Here is an 18,181-nt window from a genome sequence, read left to right as displayed (position 1 = left end):
ATAGGTATGTGCTGTTATATCACTGTGGTTTTAATTTGCATTTTCTAAATGACTGGTGACATTGAACATCTTTTTTTGTGCTTATTTTAATTGCCATCCATGTATCTGGTGAAGTGTCCTAAGGTTAAAATAAGTTACAAAAGAACAAAAATTAGGGACTTCCCTGGTGGTCCAGCAGTTAAGACTCCGTGTTCCCAATGCAGGGGGCCAGGGTTTGATTCCTGGTCAGGGAATTAGATCCCACATGCCACAACTAAAAGATCCCACATACCACAACAAAGATCCCGCACATGGCAACGAAGATCCCATGAGTAGCAACTAAGATCCGGAGCAGCCAAATAAATAAATATTTTTTAAAAATTATATTAAAAAAAAAGAACAAAAATTAAATTTCACAAAAATTAAAAGCTTAAATTAACACACAAATAAAATTTAAAGATGAAGAACTGAGAAAATATTTGCCATATATATGAGAGAACAGGAATAATAGACTTAACATGGAAAGAGACAATGGGTTTTGCCTTATCTCCTCAGTGTACCTGCTGCAGGTATATACAACCTCCCACAGCACCAGCCTAATGTGTAAAGGGCTCTGACTCTTCTCACAGGTGATCTGGAGGCTGAAGCTGGGAGGGGCCTAAGGGGATCAGGTCAGAACTTGGAGAGAGGCAGGGAGATACAGCCCAGGAAGATACACCCAGTGCTCTGCGTGCAAACAAGGTCAGCAGGCAGAGGTAGTGGGAAGGTGTGGAGCATCAGTGGACAGGGGTAGGGAGGTCAGCAGGCATGGCATTATGGGTAGGGATGAGGGCACAGTGGCACAGAGGTTGCCTGTAGGAGCACAAGGGACAGCAAGAAGGGTGGGGCAAATTTTTGGCCGTTATTTATTCAAATACTTTTTCTTATCACCACCTTCTGTCTCCTTTCCTTTGAGGACTTCAGTTACCTGTGTATTAGGCTATCTGACGTTGTCCCATGGCTTACTGATGCTCTATTCTTTTCTTTCCTCCTTTGGATTGTCTGCTTTGGAGCATTTTTTTTAAAATTTATTTATTTTTGGCTGTGTTGGGTCTTCGTTGCTGTGTGTGGGCTTTCTCTAGTTGAGGCGAGCGGGGGCTACTCTTCGTTGTGGTGCGCAGGCTTCTCATTGAGGTGGCTTCTCTCGTTGTGGAGCGCGGGCTTCAGTAGTTGCAGCACATGGGCTCAGTAGTTGTGGCTCACGGGCTCTAGAGCACAGGCTCAGTAGTTGTGGTGCACGGGCTTAGTTGTTCCGCAGCATGTGGGATCTTCCCGGACCAGGGACTGAACCCATGTCCACCGCGTTGGCAGGCGGATTCTCAACCACTGTGACACCAGGGAAGCCCTGGAGCATTTTTATTGCTTTGCCTTCAAGTTCACTAATCTTTTCTGCAATGTCTAATCTGTCATTAATCCTATTCCACACATTTTTCAACTCCATGTTACAGGTTTTCATCTCTAGAAGTTTGATTGCAACTTCCTTGTTACGGTCTTCTATGTCTCCACTTAACTTTTTTGAACATAAGGAATAGTGTTATATTGAATGTTTTAATGTCTTTCTCTGCTAATTCTAATATCCGTGTAACTTCTGGGCCAGTTTTGACTGATCAGTAAGATTGCTTATTCTCATTTTGCATTGTGTTCCTGCTTCTTTGTATGCCTGGTGTGGATGCCAGATACTGTAAACTTTACCTTGTTGGATGTTGGGTACCTCTGTATTCTTATAAATTCTCTTGAACTTTGGTTTGCAATGTAATTAATTACTTGGAAACAATTTGATCCTTTTGGGTCTTGCTTTATTTTCTGTTAGATGGATCTGGATCAGTGCTCTAATTATTCTACAAAACTGAGGCAAGACTTCCTGAGTACTCTTCTATCCCAAGCCTGTGAGTTATGAGTTTTTCTAGTCCTGTTGGTAGGAACAGGTACTATTCCCAGCCCTGGGTGACAACTAGACAATTTTCACCCTAATCCTTTCAGATGGTTCTTTGCCTGGCCTCAGCCGTTTCCTCATCACACAAGCACTGATCAGTATGCAGCTGAATATGCAAAGGCACTCCCTCTGCTGAGCTCCAGGGTTCTCTCTCCATGGAGCTCCCTCCTCTCTGGGATTCTGTCCTGAAAACTCTAGCTGCCTTGGTCTTCCTGGGCTCTCAGCTTCATGTCTTCAACTCTTCTGTTGGGCTCTACCTCAGCTTCCCCTCACTTTGCTGCAGCCTGGCAACTCTCTCTCCAGGTAGGAAGCTGGGGCAGTCACAGGGCTCATCTTCTTTGTTTTCCATCTCCCAGGGATCACTGTCCTTTGTTTTCTGATATCGAGTGCCTTGAGACCATTGTTTCATGTATTTTGACTGGTTCCTTTGGTTGTTTCAGGCAGAAGGGTCAATTTGGTCCCTGTCAATCCATCTTGGCTGGAAGCAGAAGTTTCCAACCAGTCTTTCTGCTGCTTGTCTCCTCTCCTGTCCAAATAATAGTGTATAAACACACTGATTGTCAAAGTTTTCTTCACGGGAACATGTGCTCAGCGCTATGACTTTGCCTCTGTGATCCCAGTTGGTCCTCACAAACATGCACGTTTTCTTAACCTCACCTCCCTTTGACAGCTAAAAAGTGAGGCCCACGTTTTTCCTGGTTTGGATCCCAGGCAGGCCTGTCAGTTCCGAGGCTGCGTGCATCCTGGGGCTCCAGAGTTCTCAATGCCTGTGCAGCATCTCTGGCTCCTCATTCCTCAGAGAAAAGCTCACACTTGTAGCCTGGCTTCTGGGTGCCCATGCCCAGATGCAGTGTGTGTGCTGGCTCTGTCGGGCATGCACGTGTGCCTGGTTCTCATGCAGCCACGTGACTTCTGAGTGAGACAGGCAATGGGATGGCCACCTGGCTGGGAGGTGCTGAGGAGGTCCAGGACCCAGGGGAGAAGGTGCTTGGCCCTCACCAGGCGTGAGGATTCCGTGATTCCGGCTGTCTCTTCTCCTGTGGGTCAGCATCGGGACCACTTTCTAAGGAAATCCCAGCTTCCAGATAATTCTTCAGAAAACTCAAGTCTGTATTTATGGATTTCCTTACATGATTTCTTTGGTGCCCAGCACAATCAGGGACCCAGAGCACAGCACAGACAGAACCAAGGACCTCTCCACCTGGCTTGGGAGAAGACAGGTGCATGGTGGCCAGCTCCCTTGCCCAGCTCAGCCTGAGATGTTGCACGACCAGGGAAGTGACTCCACGTCGTGAAATGACTTTTTGCATGGAGGGGCTGGGGGATCAGATGACATCAAAGGCGAGGGATTCACAGTGCAGGGGAGGGAGGTGGAAGTTAGAAGGAAAAGGCAGGGGAAGTCAGGACCATTTGGTATCCAATGCATGTTCATTTATTTTACACTTACAAAAGAAATCGCCCACCCTCTGCCCCATCCCCCCCAAAAGTCTCTTTTTACAAACATTTAAAAATTAAAACTAAATGAAGATAGACAAGTTAATTTCAGTACAATTATTTTTCAATGTAGCTGTCATAATTAGAGTTTAAATTTCCTACAAGTGACCAATGTCCAAGTGACTTATAGGGAAATCCTGATTATTGGCCAAAAGGAAAATTCCATATTACAAGTTAGCAAATTCTAGTACAAAAATAGTCCATGTGTTGGAATAGGCTTTCTTTTTACATAGGTCTCAGGTCAGTCTACTGACTGCATAATACGCTAACGTCTCACGGTTCTCTCTTTCACAAATGGCTCATTCGTCATAGCTGGAGCAGCACGGTGCCTATAGTAGCAGGGCTAGTGCCCACCTGGGGACCGTGCTGGAGATGGCAGGCCTGGGCTGCCTCACTGGCCCCAGGGCAGTTGGGCAGAGCCCCAGCTCCGCACCGGGGTCCTGGAGGGAGGAACGAGTTGCAGGCAGAGCCACTCCCCCTGAGGGAGAAACAGGCCCAGGACACAGGGGAAGTGTGCCCAGGGGCTGGGCCGGTACTGGTGCAGGACAGCCCACCTCCTGCCAGTGTCTCCTCATCCTGTAGCCCAGCGAGGTAAGAGGCCGACCTGCGTGTCCTCAGCGGCGAGAGTGTGGCCCTGCCCTTGCTGCGGCTGGGCAGGCTACTTGTCCCTCAAGATGTCGAGCTGTTCCTGACACTCGGTGAAGAGGCGCTGGAAGCGGAGGTTCTGCCCGATGACTGGCAGCAGCTCCTTCAGCAGGTCCCTCTTCCGCAGACCCTGCGGATACAGGAGTGACAGCTGAGTGCAACTGACAGTGAGGAGAGCTAGACTGTGGGGGTTTCCCTGGCCCAACAAAGACCCTTGTGCCCATCGGCCCCATGGGCACCCCCTGGAGAAACCACAGATGGATGAGAACAATTTCTCTGTATGCTGGGAGGCCTGGGACAGCTAAACAGCTGAGCTTGGGCACGTGGGGTGGAGTGGCAGGGCCCAGGGAGGGACACAGTTCAAGGGTGGGTACCAGGTAGGTTCTGCTCTTCCGTGTCCCCTAAGTCTGCTGGCACAGTCACCGCTGGCCTCTGATTACACTGGTTAGTGGCCAGAGTAGCCTGACCTTCCAGAGCAGGATGGAAGTAAGGCTACCAGGGCAGAGGGCCAGGCAGACGGCTATCCTGGAGGGGCCACTCCCTTATGTGGATGTGCTCCAGGGACTTGAGGTCAAGGCCAGGGGCGAGGAGGTGCCTGGGTGGCAGTGACTGGCCTTGGTTTTATAGTCCTGGAGTCTCTGCCCTCAGCTCTTGCCTATGCCTCCTCCACCCTGTGTGGCACCATGTCTGCCTGGACCCTCCTGCAACATGCACTGCCACGCAGGGTCTCCACCGCATAGACCCTCGAGGAGCACGGCTGCTGCAAAGGGAAAACCACCAGCTGATAGCACTGACCACTGGAAGAGAAGGGCCAATATGTTAAAACAAGTGTGGTAACAAGATGATGAATTATAGAAAAGAACCAAGTGTAGATACCAAGTTTGAGCAACACAGTGGTTGAAGGAGATGGGATTAGCAGGAGACTGGACACTGCTGAAGACCAAGTCAGAGTGAGGTCAGATGGAGGAGCAGCCCACACTCAGCAGGGAGGCAGGCAGAGGGGAAACTGTAAGAGGAGAAACTGTACTGTTGCCTACAAAGGCAGGTGGAGCACAGCAGATAGGCCCAACATCCACATAATGGATCCCACAGGAGACAGAGAAAGAAGAGAGAAGGAAATATTTAAAGAAATAATATGGGTATATTTCACATAATTAAACAACAACGAATGGCCTTAGGTTGAAAGGTTCCACTGAGTGCTGATCAAGTAATATATGGGAAAACTGATAACCAGACACATTAGAATGAAATATACAGAATTTTCAGATATAAAAGACAGAAAATTTCTGAAAATTTCTAAAGTACAAGAACATATTACCTACAAAGGAAGACCTACCAAGATTCACAATAAAGTGCTTTTTTTTTTTTTTTTTTTTGGCTGTGCTGCGTGGCCAAAAAAAAAAAAAGATGGTAACTCATGACCAAGTAGGGTTTATCCTGGAAATCAAGGAGAATTTAATATTAGAAAACTTAGAACTAGAAAATAGGAAATAAAAAGATTATTTGAGATGACTTCATTGTTTAATCCACATAGAAAATGCAAAACAATTAATGGACAAATTAATAATAATAATAGAAAGATGGCTGGTGATTAATATACTAAAGTCAAATGCATATGTACAGCAGCAATGAATAATCAGAAAACATAAAACAACTTATCACTTAGAATAGCCACAATTAAAAAATATCTAAGAATAATTCTAAAAAAAGATGCATATGGCCTATGTGTTGAAAATTAAAAAACTTTACTGGAAGGCATTAAAGAAAACCTAAATGAATGGAGAGTACTGATGGGAACAGTAGCATAGTACAGATATCAGGATGGAGGCTGCAAAAGGCAGTGGTGAGCACTGTGGCATGTGAAAGCTGCAGGGGAACTGCAGACCCCTGGGAACCTGGGGTCAAGAGATATAGGTAGAATACAACAGAATGTCTAAGGTTGTGGAAAGAAGCAGGAGTGAAACTTTTAGGGAAATTAAAAAATTTAAAAGCAGTCTTGTATAGCGTAAGTGGAAATACAGCACATGTTGTAAATGGATTAAACTCCTTAATCAAAAAATCGATAAAAGAACAGGATCCAACTATATGCTGCTTACAAGGAACTCACTTAGATCTAAAGGAGGATATACACAGGTTGAAAGTGAAAGAATCAAAAAGATATCCCATGTAAATAATAAGCAAAATAGAAAAGAGATGACTATACTAATAATAGACAAAATAGACTTTATGTCAAAAATTGTTATAAGACACAGGACACTGTATAATGATAAAAGGGTCAGCTGACCAAGAAGATGTAACAGTTATAAACATATACCCACCAAACATCAGAGTTCCTAAATACATGGTGCAAACATTATCTGAATTGAAAGGAGAAATCAGACAGTCCTACAATTTGCAGAAGACTTCGATATCCTATTTTCAATAATGGATAGAACAAGCAGACAGAAGATCAATAAGAAATAGAGGACCTGAAAAGCAGTATAGACCAACTGGACCTAAAGGACACATATGCAGAACACTCCACCCAACAAGAGCAGAATATACATTTTTCTCAAGTGCATGTGGAACATTCACCAGGACAGACCACATATTAGGCTACAAAACAAGTCTCAATAAGCTTAAAAAGACTGAATCATAAAAGTGTCTTTTCCAATCACAATGGAATGAAACTAGAAATCAACAGCAGAAGAAAAACTGGAACACACACAAATATGTGGAAATTAACACACTGTTACAATCAATGATTCAAAGAAGAAATTACAAGGGAAAGTTAAAAATATCTAGGGACAATGAAAATGAAAACACAACATACTGGAATGCAGCAAAAGCACTGGCTAGAGAGAAATTTATAGCTATAAGAATCTACAAAGAAAAATTCACAAATCAAATCAATAACACAACATTCCATTTAACAAAACTAGAAAAATAAAAGCAAACTAAACCCAAAACAAGAAGAAGAAAATCATACATATCAGAAAATCAGTAAAATGGAGAACAGAAAAACTATAGAGAAAATAATAAAACCAAAAATGAATTCCTTGAAAAGATCATCAAAATTGACAAGCATTTAGCTACATGGACTAAGAAAAACAGAAGACTCAAATAATGAAAATCAGAAGTGAAATAGGGACATTGCAACTGATGCCACAAAAATAAAAGGAGTATAAATAAGAGAATACTATGAACAACTGTACACCAACAAATCGGATGACCGAGATAAAATGGACAACTTCCTAGAAATACACAGCTTACCAAGACTGAATCATGAAGAAATAGCAAATGTGAACAGACCTATAAGTAACAAGGAGATTGAATCAGTAATCAAAAACCTCCCAACAAAGAAAAGCCCAGGACTGACCAGATGGCTTCACTGGTGAATTTTACCAAAAATTTAAAGAATAATGAACAACAATCCTCCACATACTCTCTCAAAAAACTGAAGAGAAGAGAACATGTTTAGATTCATTGTATGAGACCAGCATTATCCTGATATGAAAGCCAGACAAAGACACTACAAGGAAAGAAAACAGTCCAATGTCCCTTGTGAATACTGATGAGTCCTGAACAAAATACTAGTGCAGTGGTCCCCAACCTTTTTGGCACCAGGGACCGGTTTCGTGGAAGACAATTTTTCCACGGACTGGGGGTCGGAGGTGGGAGATGGTTCAGGCGGTAATGCGAGCAATGGTTCAGGAAATAATGTGAGTGATGGGGGGATGGTTCAGGTGGTAATGCAAGTGATGCGGGAGATGGTTCAGGAAGTAATGTGGGTGATGGGGGCGATGGTTCAGGTGGTAATGCAAGCAATGGTTCAGGAAGTAATGCGAGTGGTGGTGGGGGGCATGGTTCAGGCGGTAATGCAAGTGATGCGGGAGATGGTTCAGGTGGTTATGCAAGTGATGGGGGGATGCTTCAGGTGGTAATGTGAGTGATGGGGGCGATGGTTCAGGCAGTAATGCAAGTGATGCAGGAGGTGGTTCAGGCCGTAATGGGAGTGATGGGAGGGATGGTTCAGGCGGCAATGCAAGCAATGGTTCAGGAAGGTAATGGGAGTGATGGGGGGATTGTTCAGGCAGTAATGTAAGTGATGGGGGAGATGGTTCAGGCGGTAATGCGAATGATGGGGGGGATGGTTCAGGTGGTAATGCAAGCAACGGTTCAGGTGGTAATGGGAGTGATGGGGGGATGGTTCAGGCAGTAATGCGAGCAATGGTTCAGGAAGTAATGTGAGCAATGGGGAGTGATGGGGAGCAGCAGATGAAGCTTCACCCGCTTGCCTGCCACTCATCTCCTGCTGTGCAACCTGGTTCCTAACAGGCTGCGGACTGGTACCGGTACTGGTACTAGTGAACAGAATTTAACAGCAAATGGAAAGGATTATATACTATGACTAAGTGTGATTTACTCCTGGAATGCAAGGGTGGTTTAAGAAACTAAAATCAATCAATGTAATACACCACATTAATAGAATGAAGAAAAAAAAATCCCAGAAGATCATCTCAATTGATGCAGAAAAAGCATTTGACAAAATTCAACACACCTTCACTACTAAAACAATCAACAAACTGGTAATAGAAGGAAACTATCTCAATAAAATTAAGGCCATATATGAAGAGCCCACAGCTAGCATCATACTCAGTGTTAAAAGACTGAAAGCTTTTGCTCTAAGGTCAGGAACAAGGCAAGAATGTCCCACTTTCACTTCTATTCAACATAATACTAAAAAGTCCTAGCCAGAACAATGAGGCAAGAAAAAGAAATAAAAGACACCCAAATCTGAAAGGAAGAAGTAAACTTATTCGTTTGCAGACAACATAATTTTATATGTAGAAAACCCTAAAGATTCTGGAAAAAAACCCGTTAGAACTAATAAATGAATACAGCAAGTGTGCAGAACATGAAATCAACACACAAAAATCAGCTGCGTTTTTATATACTGACAACCAACAATCTGGAAAAGAAATTAAGAAAACAATTCCAGTTGCAATAAGCTCCAAAAGAACAAAATACTTAGGAATAAACTTAACCAAGGAGGCGAAAGACTAGTATACTGAAAACTACAAAATGTTGCTGAAAGAAATTAAAGAAGATATAAATAAATGGAAAGACATCCCATGTTCATGGATTAGAAGACTTATTAATATGGTTAAGATGTCAATAATACCAAAAGCAATCTATAGATTTAATGCACTCCCTATCAATATCCTACTGGCATGTTTCACAGAAATAGAAAAATCCATCCTACAATTCTTATGGAATCCCAAGGGACCCCAAATAGCCATATGAATCTTGAAAAAGATGATGTAAGGTGGCAGTCTCATACTTCCTGATTCCAAAACTTATTTCAAAACTACTGTACCTTTTAATTTTTGAGGTATGTGACTACATTATCATTCAAAATAAATTTAAAATTAAAAAAACCTGAAAAACGCAATTTAAAAAAATGAAAGGGAATGAAATAAACTGCTATAAGCAAAGCAAAACATTCTGTCTGCCTGTGGCACCAGGGGCAAACTATCAGACAGAGGATGTGCCCTCTGGCCGGAAGGCTGGTGTGGCTGGTATCAATACCAACAGCCACCAGTACCACCTCCCAGCCTGGGTTCTCAGAAATGGATGGTGCTGCCCACTGTTTCAGGCACCAGCCTGGACACAGCTCATCACCACTTCTCAGGTCAGTGTCACAGGTCCTACAATGAAGATCTTGGCGGACGGAAGCTCCCCAAGAGCAGGGTCCGGCTGGGGATTCAGAGGCCGGCAGCCACGCACGCACCCGAAGGACGGCTACTTAGTGCCCAACCCTCTGCTTACTGTCTCCCTCCTGTACACAATGAGCCGTGATCTTTGAGGGAAAGAAATCTGGATTTTGGGGGTCCCCTGAGATGCGCTGGCAGCTCATATCACAAATTTTCCCAAAATATAAAGAATTCCTACAAACCAATAAGAAAAACAAATGACACCAACATATTTCAACAGGAAATACAAGTGGCTCTTAAATCTAGAGTCAGCATTACTCGTTGGCAGCACTCTCCATCCCCAGCTCCATTTCCCAGCCATCCTGAGGACCAGTTTCATTTGAATGGCCAATTCTCACCATGAGAGTGTTCACAAAGAAACTCAACAAGAAGGCAGAGGGCTCATACTCAATTCACCCCCTCTGCTCCCCATATCAAGATGAAGAGACAGTAAGGAGCTTAATATCAAAAAAAACAAACAACCCAATTAAAAAATGGGTGGAAGGGCTTCCCTTGTGGCACAGTGGTTAAGGATCCGCCTGCCAATGCAGGGGACACGGGTTCGAGCCCTAGTCTGGGAAGATCCCACATGCTGCTGAGCAACTAAGCCCGTGCACCACAACTACTGAGCCTACATGCTACAACTACTGAAGCCCGCGTGCCTAGAGCCTGTGCTCTGCAATGAGAGAAGCCACTACACTGAGAAGCCTGCACACCGCAACGAAGAGTAGCCCCCGCTCACCGCAACTACAGAAAGCCCGTGCATAGCAATGAAGACCCAACGTAGCCAAAAATTAAAAAAAAAAAAAAAAAAAAAAAATGGGCGGAAGACCTAAATAGACATTTCACCAAAGAAGACATACAGATGGCCAAGAGGCACATGAAAAGATGCTCAACATCACTTAATTATTAGTGAAATGCAAATCAAAACTACAATGAGGCATCACCTCATGCCAGTCAGAATGGCCATTATCAAAAAATCTAGAAACAATAAATGCTGGAAAGGGTATGGTGAAAAGGGAACCCTCCTGCACCATTGGTGGGAATGTAAATTGATACAGCCACCATGGAGAACAGTATGGAGGTTCCTTAAAAAACTAAACATAGAACTACCATATGACCCAGCAATCCCACTACTGGGCATATACCCTGAGAAAACCATAATTCAAAAAGAGACATGTACCACAATGTTCATTGCAGCACTATTTACAATAGCCAGGACATGGAAGCAACCTAAATGCCCACTGACAGATGAATGGATAAAGAAGATGTGGCACATATATACGATGGAATATTACTCAGCCATACAAAGAAATGAAATTGAGTTATTTGTAGTAAGGTGGATGGACCTAGAGTCTGTCATACAGAGTGAAGTAAGTCAGAAAGAGAAAAACAAATACCGTATGCTAACGCATATATATGGAATCTAAAAAAAGAAAAAAATGGTACTGATGAACGTAGTGACAAGCCAGGAATAAAGATGCAGACATAGAGAATGGACTTGAGGACACGGGGCGGGGAGGGGAAGCTGGGGTGAAGTGAGACTAGCATCGACATATATACACTACCAAATGTAAAACAGATAGCTAGTGGGAAGCAGCGGCATAGTACAGGGAGATCAGTTTGGTGCTTTGTGACCACCTAGAGGGATGGGATCGGGAGGGTGGGAGGGAGGCTCAAGAGGGAGGGGATATGGGGATATATGTATACATATAGCTGATTCACTTTGTTGTACAACACAAACTAACACAGTATTGTGAAGCAATTATACTCCAATAAAGATGTATTAAAAAAAAAAAAGCATAAATTCAGAAGAGTGCTGAGGCCAGAAGGGGATGTGGCAGACAGCAGGAGTTAGCTCTGTCCAGACCTGCTCCAAGACTTCCCCGCCATAGTCTTCACAGCTTGCCTTCCTGGCCTCCCTCCCAATGGGGGTGCCCAAGTGGTCTGCTGGCTGCTGTGAGGCATGGGCTGGCTTTCCTTTTAAGAGGGTGGATGCTACTGGTACTGGCTTCCTTCTGTCTTCCTTCCTTCAGTTGGACATGAAAGCCATCTTATGACATGAGGGAGAGGCCAAGAGAATCACAGAGATACAGACCTCCACTTAACTCCAAAGGACTTGTTTTGGAGGACAGAATAAAACTACTTCAGCCACCACTAGACAGGGTATCATTTACCTGCAGTTGAAAGCATTTGTCATAGATACTGGGGACCCCGAGCAGACCAGTGGTTTTAGGCAGTTGGCAGAGGTAAAAAGCAGGTAGCATAGCACTGATGGTGCTCCTGGGAAGGGAGCCACAGGCTCTCCTGGACAAAGCTTGGGGTCAGCAAGAACAGCAGGAAGGAGGGGGAGAGGAGGGTGCATGGCTGGTAACCGGTGGCCTGCCTGTGTTCCCCACCCCACCTTGGCCTAGAGTGCCCACCTTCAGGCTGAGACAGAGAACCTCTATGTAGAGCTCTGGCTAACGTCTTAGGCTCAGGCCCCCAGAGTGGCAGCTGGGCACAGAGTGAGGCCCCACAACCCGGCCAAGGGTAGGGCTTTGTCAGACACGTGCTCCCCCACCCCACAAGCAGATGGCCTGTCAGGCTGCCCCAGAGGTGAGGTGTGCTGGGAAACAGCTCGACTACTGCAGGTAATTCAGAACACCCTTCCTGTTGAGGACAGGGGACAAAGCTGGATAAGCAGAAGCAGAACTCCAAGAGCTAATGTGCTGGGGTGAAGGACTGAGCCAGGGTGGGGGAAGGCAGGAATCCAGAGGGACACCTTGGCCTTGGGAACATGTACTGATGAGGAAGAGGCTGAGTGGGCTTCTGTCAAGAGTTGAGAGCCCGGGGGACCAAAGCAGGGGCCTAAGGCCCATGAAAAGTGTGGGTCCCTGGTAAACCACCCCTTCTTTGTGCTGGTATCCCCAAGGGATGACCCGACCCTAGAATAAGGGTAAACTGGAAGGAAACCAGCCCCTGCACCAGCCAGTGCCCAGCTCTGAAAAGTCCCCAGGCAGCCCAGAAAACCTCCATCCCGACCGGGTTGAGACCCTGCAGAGCGGGTGCCTTAAGAGCTGGCACCGAAGCAAATAAAATGCTCTGTGCAAAAGCAACATCACCTGAGGCTCAAGCCATTTCTACAAGTAATTTTTCAAATACCATGTCCAGCAGACAGTTGAAAATAACCAGGCACTTGAGGAGATAAGATAACGTGAACGAGAACCAGTAGAAACATTTATAGGCAATAGAGACAGACCCACAAGGGCTCCTGATACTAGAACTATCAGACGTGCAACTTTAAAATAAAATAACTAAGCTTACTGTGCTCAAGAAGATCAAAAGACTAAAATGAAAATTTCAAGGAGAATTAGAACTATAAAAAATGATGGAGCAGATTTTAAGAAGGGAGGACATGCTACCTCTCTGATGATGAGGGAAATGAAAGGGAAGCTATAACCAAAGACAGCCTCTAAGTAAAGTCCACAGAATGAATGAAAGACGTAGACCGAGAGCTTTGTGAGACTTGAAAGCACCAAGGCAGGATCCCGAAAGAACTTACAAAGCAGTGGAAAACGGACTGGTGGCAGTTTTAGCAACAGCAGCAAATGCTAAAAGTCTGTGGCACAATACCTTCAAAACTCTAAAGAGAACTGATTTTCAACTTAGGATTCTAGTAACCAACTAAATTAACATCTACAGCAACAAAATAAAAAATGGAGGCCAAGTACACACCAAGACCTCCAGAGTCCTCCCAGGACCGACCCTCCAATCTTTCACCTATTTCACCCTCCCATCACCTCTGCTCAGCTGCTCCTTTTACACTCGAGCCCTCATACCTCAGGGCCTTTGTCCTCACTGTTCCCTCTGCCTGGATGTTCTTCCCCCAGATATCTGCGGGGCTTCCTCCCTTACCTCCTCTGATCTCTGTCCATCAGTCAGGGCTTCCTCGATCACTGAATGTAAAACAGCGCCCCATCAGCACTCCGCACCCCTGCCCTCTTCATTGGTGTTCACAGGACCCATCCCCGCCAACACGTTACATGTACTTGCTCATTTGTCTCCAATCTGCCTCTGTCCCCATGAAGGCGGGGCCCCTGAGCCTTGCTTGCTGCAGCCGGCTGCCGAGCTACGCCTGGCCAGAGTGGGGCTCCACCGGCAGCTGCCCAATGGCTGAGTGAAGCAGTGGAGCGAACCATGCCCCCAGTTCCCCGCCAACCTGTTCCTTGCCCAAGTCGATCAATTCACTCTACCCACTTGTGTGAGCCACAGTCTCATCTGTGCAATTTCATTACGTTCATTATTCTCTTTCCCTCACCTGCTCCATATCCAACCACCCACCCGCCCAGTCTTGTAGGTTCTGCCTCCAAAATACATCTTGAATCTGCTTTCTCTCCCTTCTCTGTGGCTGCCACATGGATCCAAGTTGTCTTCAGCTACTGCCAGGTCTGCCTTGTCCCGACTGCTCTGCTACATCAGCGCCAACCCCTCTGCCGGCTCCCACTGCCCTAGACTAAACCCCAGCTCCTCACAAGGTCCCTGGGATCCACCTCCTGCCCTCTCTGGACTCACGTCACACCCTCTCCTCTGCCAATGATGTTCCAGCCACAGAGGCCTCCATGGGCCAAGCCCTCTGTACTTCTGTCACCTCTACCAGCACATTTCCCGGTCTCCACGGAGCAGGCTCATTCCTGTCCTGGGGTTTCATCCTGCAAGTCCTCTTCCGAGGTCTCCCCACCGCTTTCTCCCAGACACACCCATCACCGCTCTGTTGACTGAACTGCTTACTCGCTCACGTCTGCCTCCTGACCGGACTATGAGCCTCACTACTAACAAATCCACAGCCCCCGGCAGGCGGCTTTCCAAGCACAGGCGCGTGGCTGAGTGGACGCTCCCTCAGCCCCTTATGCCAAGGGCTCCTGCCAGGGTGGGTGGGCTGGCAACTCGCCCTCTCTCTGACGCCGGCAGTGTGCTGGAAGAGTGTAACAGGAAAGAATTTCAAAGCACTTTGGCTTACTTTTCAATTTCCACCTTTACTTTTCAGGAGAGATTTCTTGTGGCAAAAAGGAAAGTGGCACATACCACTACTGTTGACTCCCATTGGCTTCCAGTGGAGGAGTGAACGGGCCCCAGTAAGTCCTTGCATATTTCTCGGAGTCGGTATTCAAACCCTAATTACAGAAAACAAAAAAACAAAACAAAACAGAAATAGGAACACATTACAAAAAGAAATAAAGTCAAGAACAGGCTAAGTTGTTGTGTACATCAAAGCAGAAAGAACACTCACTTTGTTGCCTCCTTGTCTCAGTTCAGCGCTCAGAGGCCATAGCGAGAGGATCTGACTCACCCCCCCAATCCCGGGAAACACACGCAGTGGCCGCTGTGTGCTGGGCCAGGGAAGACAAGACGTGGAAGCTCTGGGACAGACCCCCCAAGGGGGTGGAGAATGTGGGGGCTGTGGGAGGAGGGGAGTGGGCTGAGGGGGGCCTATTGGAGAGAAGAGGTGGGGGCAGATGCACAGGGTCAGGAGGTGTCCTTCGGGAGAAGATGGGTGTGGGAATGAGTTTGGGCAGAGGAGACGGAGGAGGAGGTGGGGCTACGGCACAGATGGAGGGAGCACCAGCCACGCTGGAGGCAGAATCAGGGGCAGCCGAGGCCACAGGGAATGGAGGAAATCAGCCAGTGATGAGGGTGGAACCTGAGGATGCTTAGAGGAGAGCTGGTGTCCCTGTGAAGCTCGAGTCCTCCTCCCCCAGGGGAGGAAGGAGGGACAGAGAGGGGAGGGGAGTTGTGCGCGGGCCCTGGGCCAGACGCGCGTGAAGATGGAGAAAGAGAAGCAAGCGGTGGAGGTGAGGTGTCCCCTAGGGGGGCAGCCCCAGTGAATTGACACCCAGGATGGAGGAAACCAGAGAGGAGCCGGAGGCGGGCTTTCCGGGGGTACGGGGGTGAGGCCACACGTGACCTGAGCGCCCGGCAGAGGAGCAAGGCTGCAGGAACACCGAGTGTTTATTAAGTCTGGGCGGGATGAGTCCACACTGAACTCATCCCTGGGGTCTGTGGGGGAGGGGTCTGGCAACGTGACGGGCAAATTCTGCAAGTTACACCCGTAGAGGTCAGGCAAGTTTTTCTCTGTCTTTTCTGTACTTAATTTGTTTTCTCTAAATCATGAACAAAACAGGGGAGGAGTTGAAAGCAAAGCAAGAAAGGCAGGAGAGTGTGTGGGGGTGCCAGCTCCATGACCAGGCCCAGGCTGCGTGGTGACACAGGAGAGCTGGGGAGGGCCATCCCCAGGCCACGGCCTTGGAGGCCAAGCTCAAGCGGAGGAAGGCTGGCAAGGCCGGAGCCCACGCCTGCCTCACAGGGAGTCAAGAGGCTGTGGGAGGTCACGTCTTCCAACACCCTGCTGTCTGCTGACCCACAGAAGGAGCGGGGCGGGGCAAGGAGGGGGATCCTGGGACGGGGACATGGGTGTAAGAGCCCTGGTGGGGAAAGCTGGGCTGGAGGGCCGAGGGGAGGTGCTGGACAGCAGGCTGGCCCTTCCAGGCAGGACAAAGAGAGGTACAGGCCCACCGATGCTCTGAGGGGGCAACGAGGTCAGGGGGAGCTGAGCCTGTGTCTGTGAGTCCTCTGCCCCCACACCCTCCTGCCACCAATCCTTGTGGCCTCAGGGGCTGCTCGGTTCAGCCCATGGTGGGGCTGGACACCTGCTGAGCTGCCCACCTCACTGACTTGGGAGTGGGAGGCCAGGGCCCCAGGGGGCGACCACGGGAAGCCGGGAGGAGGGAGGACAGAGCCTAGGCTGCTGCACCTGGGCCCTGACACTCGGGCCCTCGGGAGGGTCCCGTTGGGATGGGGACTGAGTGGGGCCCGGGAGGACAGAAGGACGACTGGGAAGCTCACCTTCATTCACGAGGTATCGCACGTAGAGGAGGAGCCAGTGGCGGTACTCGTGGCTGGAGCGCAGGGTGAGCGCTGCGGCGACCTGGCTCTCCAGGTAGGCCAGGGTGGTCTCCTGCTGCACCATGTGAGGCACGGAGAAGAGCCGGGCTGCCTGCCTCCCTGAGCTGCTGAGGCGGGGAGGGGGCAGGTATCAGACTCCACAGCGGCCCAACCGCTCCCAGGTCCTGCTGCTCTGCACCTCCCATCTAGCCCCCGAGGGGACAGGCCAGCAGCCCAGGCACCCACCCAAAGTGCAGCCCAACATGGGGATCCATGACCTGCAGCCCCTCACACTGCCACCCAGGTCCTGAAGTGACAGAGCTGTGGCCCTGCACCCTGAGACAGTGCCCACTGTGGCTCCCAGCCCTCGGCAGCCCCAGCCCAGCCCTGTGAGTGCCGCTGGGCTCAGGCAGTCAGAAGCCAGGCCTCGGAGGGACCACGTCCACAAAGCCAGCTGGATGCCTCCCCTGTATCCGGGTCACCTACGTGGAGGCGCGGCCCTGGACTATGGCTAAGGGTCCCGAGCACAGCATGGCGTCCTGGGATGGCAGGCTGCTCCTGAAGTCTGCACACTGGGCCAGGGAGTCCTGCTTGTCAGAAACCAGGTTCCTGGGGAGGCAAAGGCAGGAGCGGAACTCAGGGAAACCAGGAGGCCCAGCAGAGGCAGGCGGCGAGGGGCACTGAGGGAGCCGAGGTCCCTGTATGCCCATGTGGGGCCTCCTTACTTGAACACTCTGGCCCCGGGTCTCAGGTCCTGGGGGCGGGGAGCGAGCATGCCTGGGATGCTAGTCTGCCTGGGAGCCCACATGCCGCGGCCCTCGGAATCGGCTGAGGAGTCCCCAGCATCCAGCCTCCCAGAGCTCACACAGCATTCCAGGCATCAGTGCTTCACATTCTCTGGATGCTTCACACAATTTAAAAACAGCCTGGTGCCTACAGAGTCCACATTTCCCTTCTCAAATAACCAGCTTGTTCCATTATACTAATCACATACAATACACGATATTTTGCAATTTGGAAGAGCAGGGAGTGGGGATTTTGAGGGTTGCTGTTTTTTTTTTTTTTAACTCAAGAAAGAAATCTCAGTCTGAGGATAAACTTGTGTCCAGCAACCCTTAACAGAGACAGGCTGGATGGCGGCACACTTGGGCCTGAAGGAGCAAGGCGCAGGCAGGAGAAAACTTTTTTTAAAATTTATTTATTTATTTTTGGCTGTGTTGGGTCTTCGTTTCTGTGCAAGGGCTTTCTCTAGTTGTGGCAAGCGGGGGCCACTCTTCATCGCGGTGCACGGGCCTCTCACTATCGCGGCCTCTCTTGTTGCGGAGCACAGGCTCCAGACGCGCAGGCTCAGTAGTTGTGGCTCACGGGCCTAGTTGCTCCGCGGCATGTGGGATCTTCCCAGACCAGGGCTTGAACCCGTGTCCCCTGCATTGGC

The 18,181-nt window shown here is 48.3% G+C and overlaps 1 protein-coding gene and 1 long non-coding RNA gene across 8 annotated transcripts in view; one reads left to right on the top strand and one right to left on the bottom strand.

The window, feature by feature from the left end:
• Nucleotides 1-3,300: 3,300 nt before the first annotated feature.
• HIRA (histone cell cycle regulator) overlaps nt 3,301-18,181 on the bottom strand; it is a 74,698-nt gene continuing 59,817 nt past the window's right edge. For 3 of the 7 annotated variants that reach the window (XM_082354046.1, XM_082354048.1, XM_082354049.1), the window contains 4 exons: nt 17,233-17,355; nt 16,708-16,871; nt 14,890-14,978; nt 3,302-4,220 (listed from right to left, as the gene is read on the bottom strand). In XM_082354046.1, the coding sequence (XP_082210172.1) occupies nt 4,104-4,220; nt 14,890-14,978; nt 16,708-16,871; nt 17,233-17,355 (493 nt within the window). In that variant the 3' untranslated portion in view covers nt 3,302-4,103. Of the gene's footprint in view, nt 4,221-13,722; nt 13,764-14,889; nt 14,979-16,707; nt 16,872-17,232; nt 17,356-17,420; nt 18,172-18,181 lie in introns of those variants that run through there. The other 4 variants (XM_082354045.1, XM_082354044.1, XM_082354047.1 and 1 more) reach the window with 4 other exon arrangements.
• On the top strand, nt 4,227-11,122 carry LOC309610791. The gene is made up of 2 exons (XR_014234167.1): nt 4,227-7,815; nt 7,882-11,122. It is a non-coding gene; the product is annotated as an uncharacterized lncRNA (long non-coding RNA).

Source organism: Balaenoptera borealis (genome assembly GCF_965194805.1).
Source record: "Balaenoptera borealis genome assembly, chromosome: 14".
NCBI lineage: Eukaryota > Metazoa > Chordata > Mammalia > Artiodactyla > Balaenopteridae > Balaenoptera > Balaenoptera borealis.
This window is presented reverse-complemented; position numbering and strand designations above follow the sequence as displayed.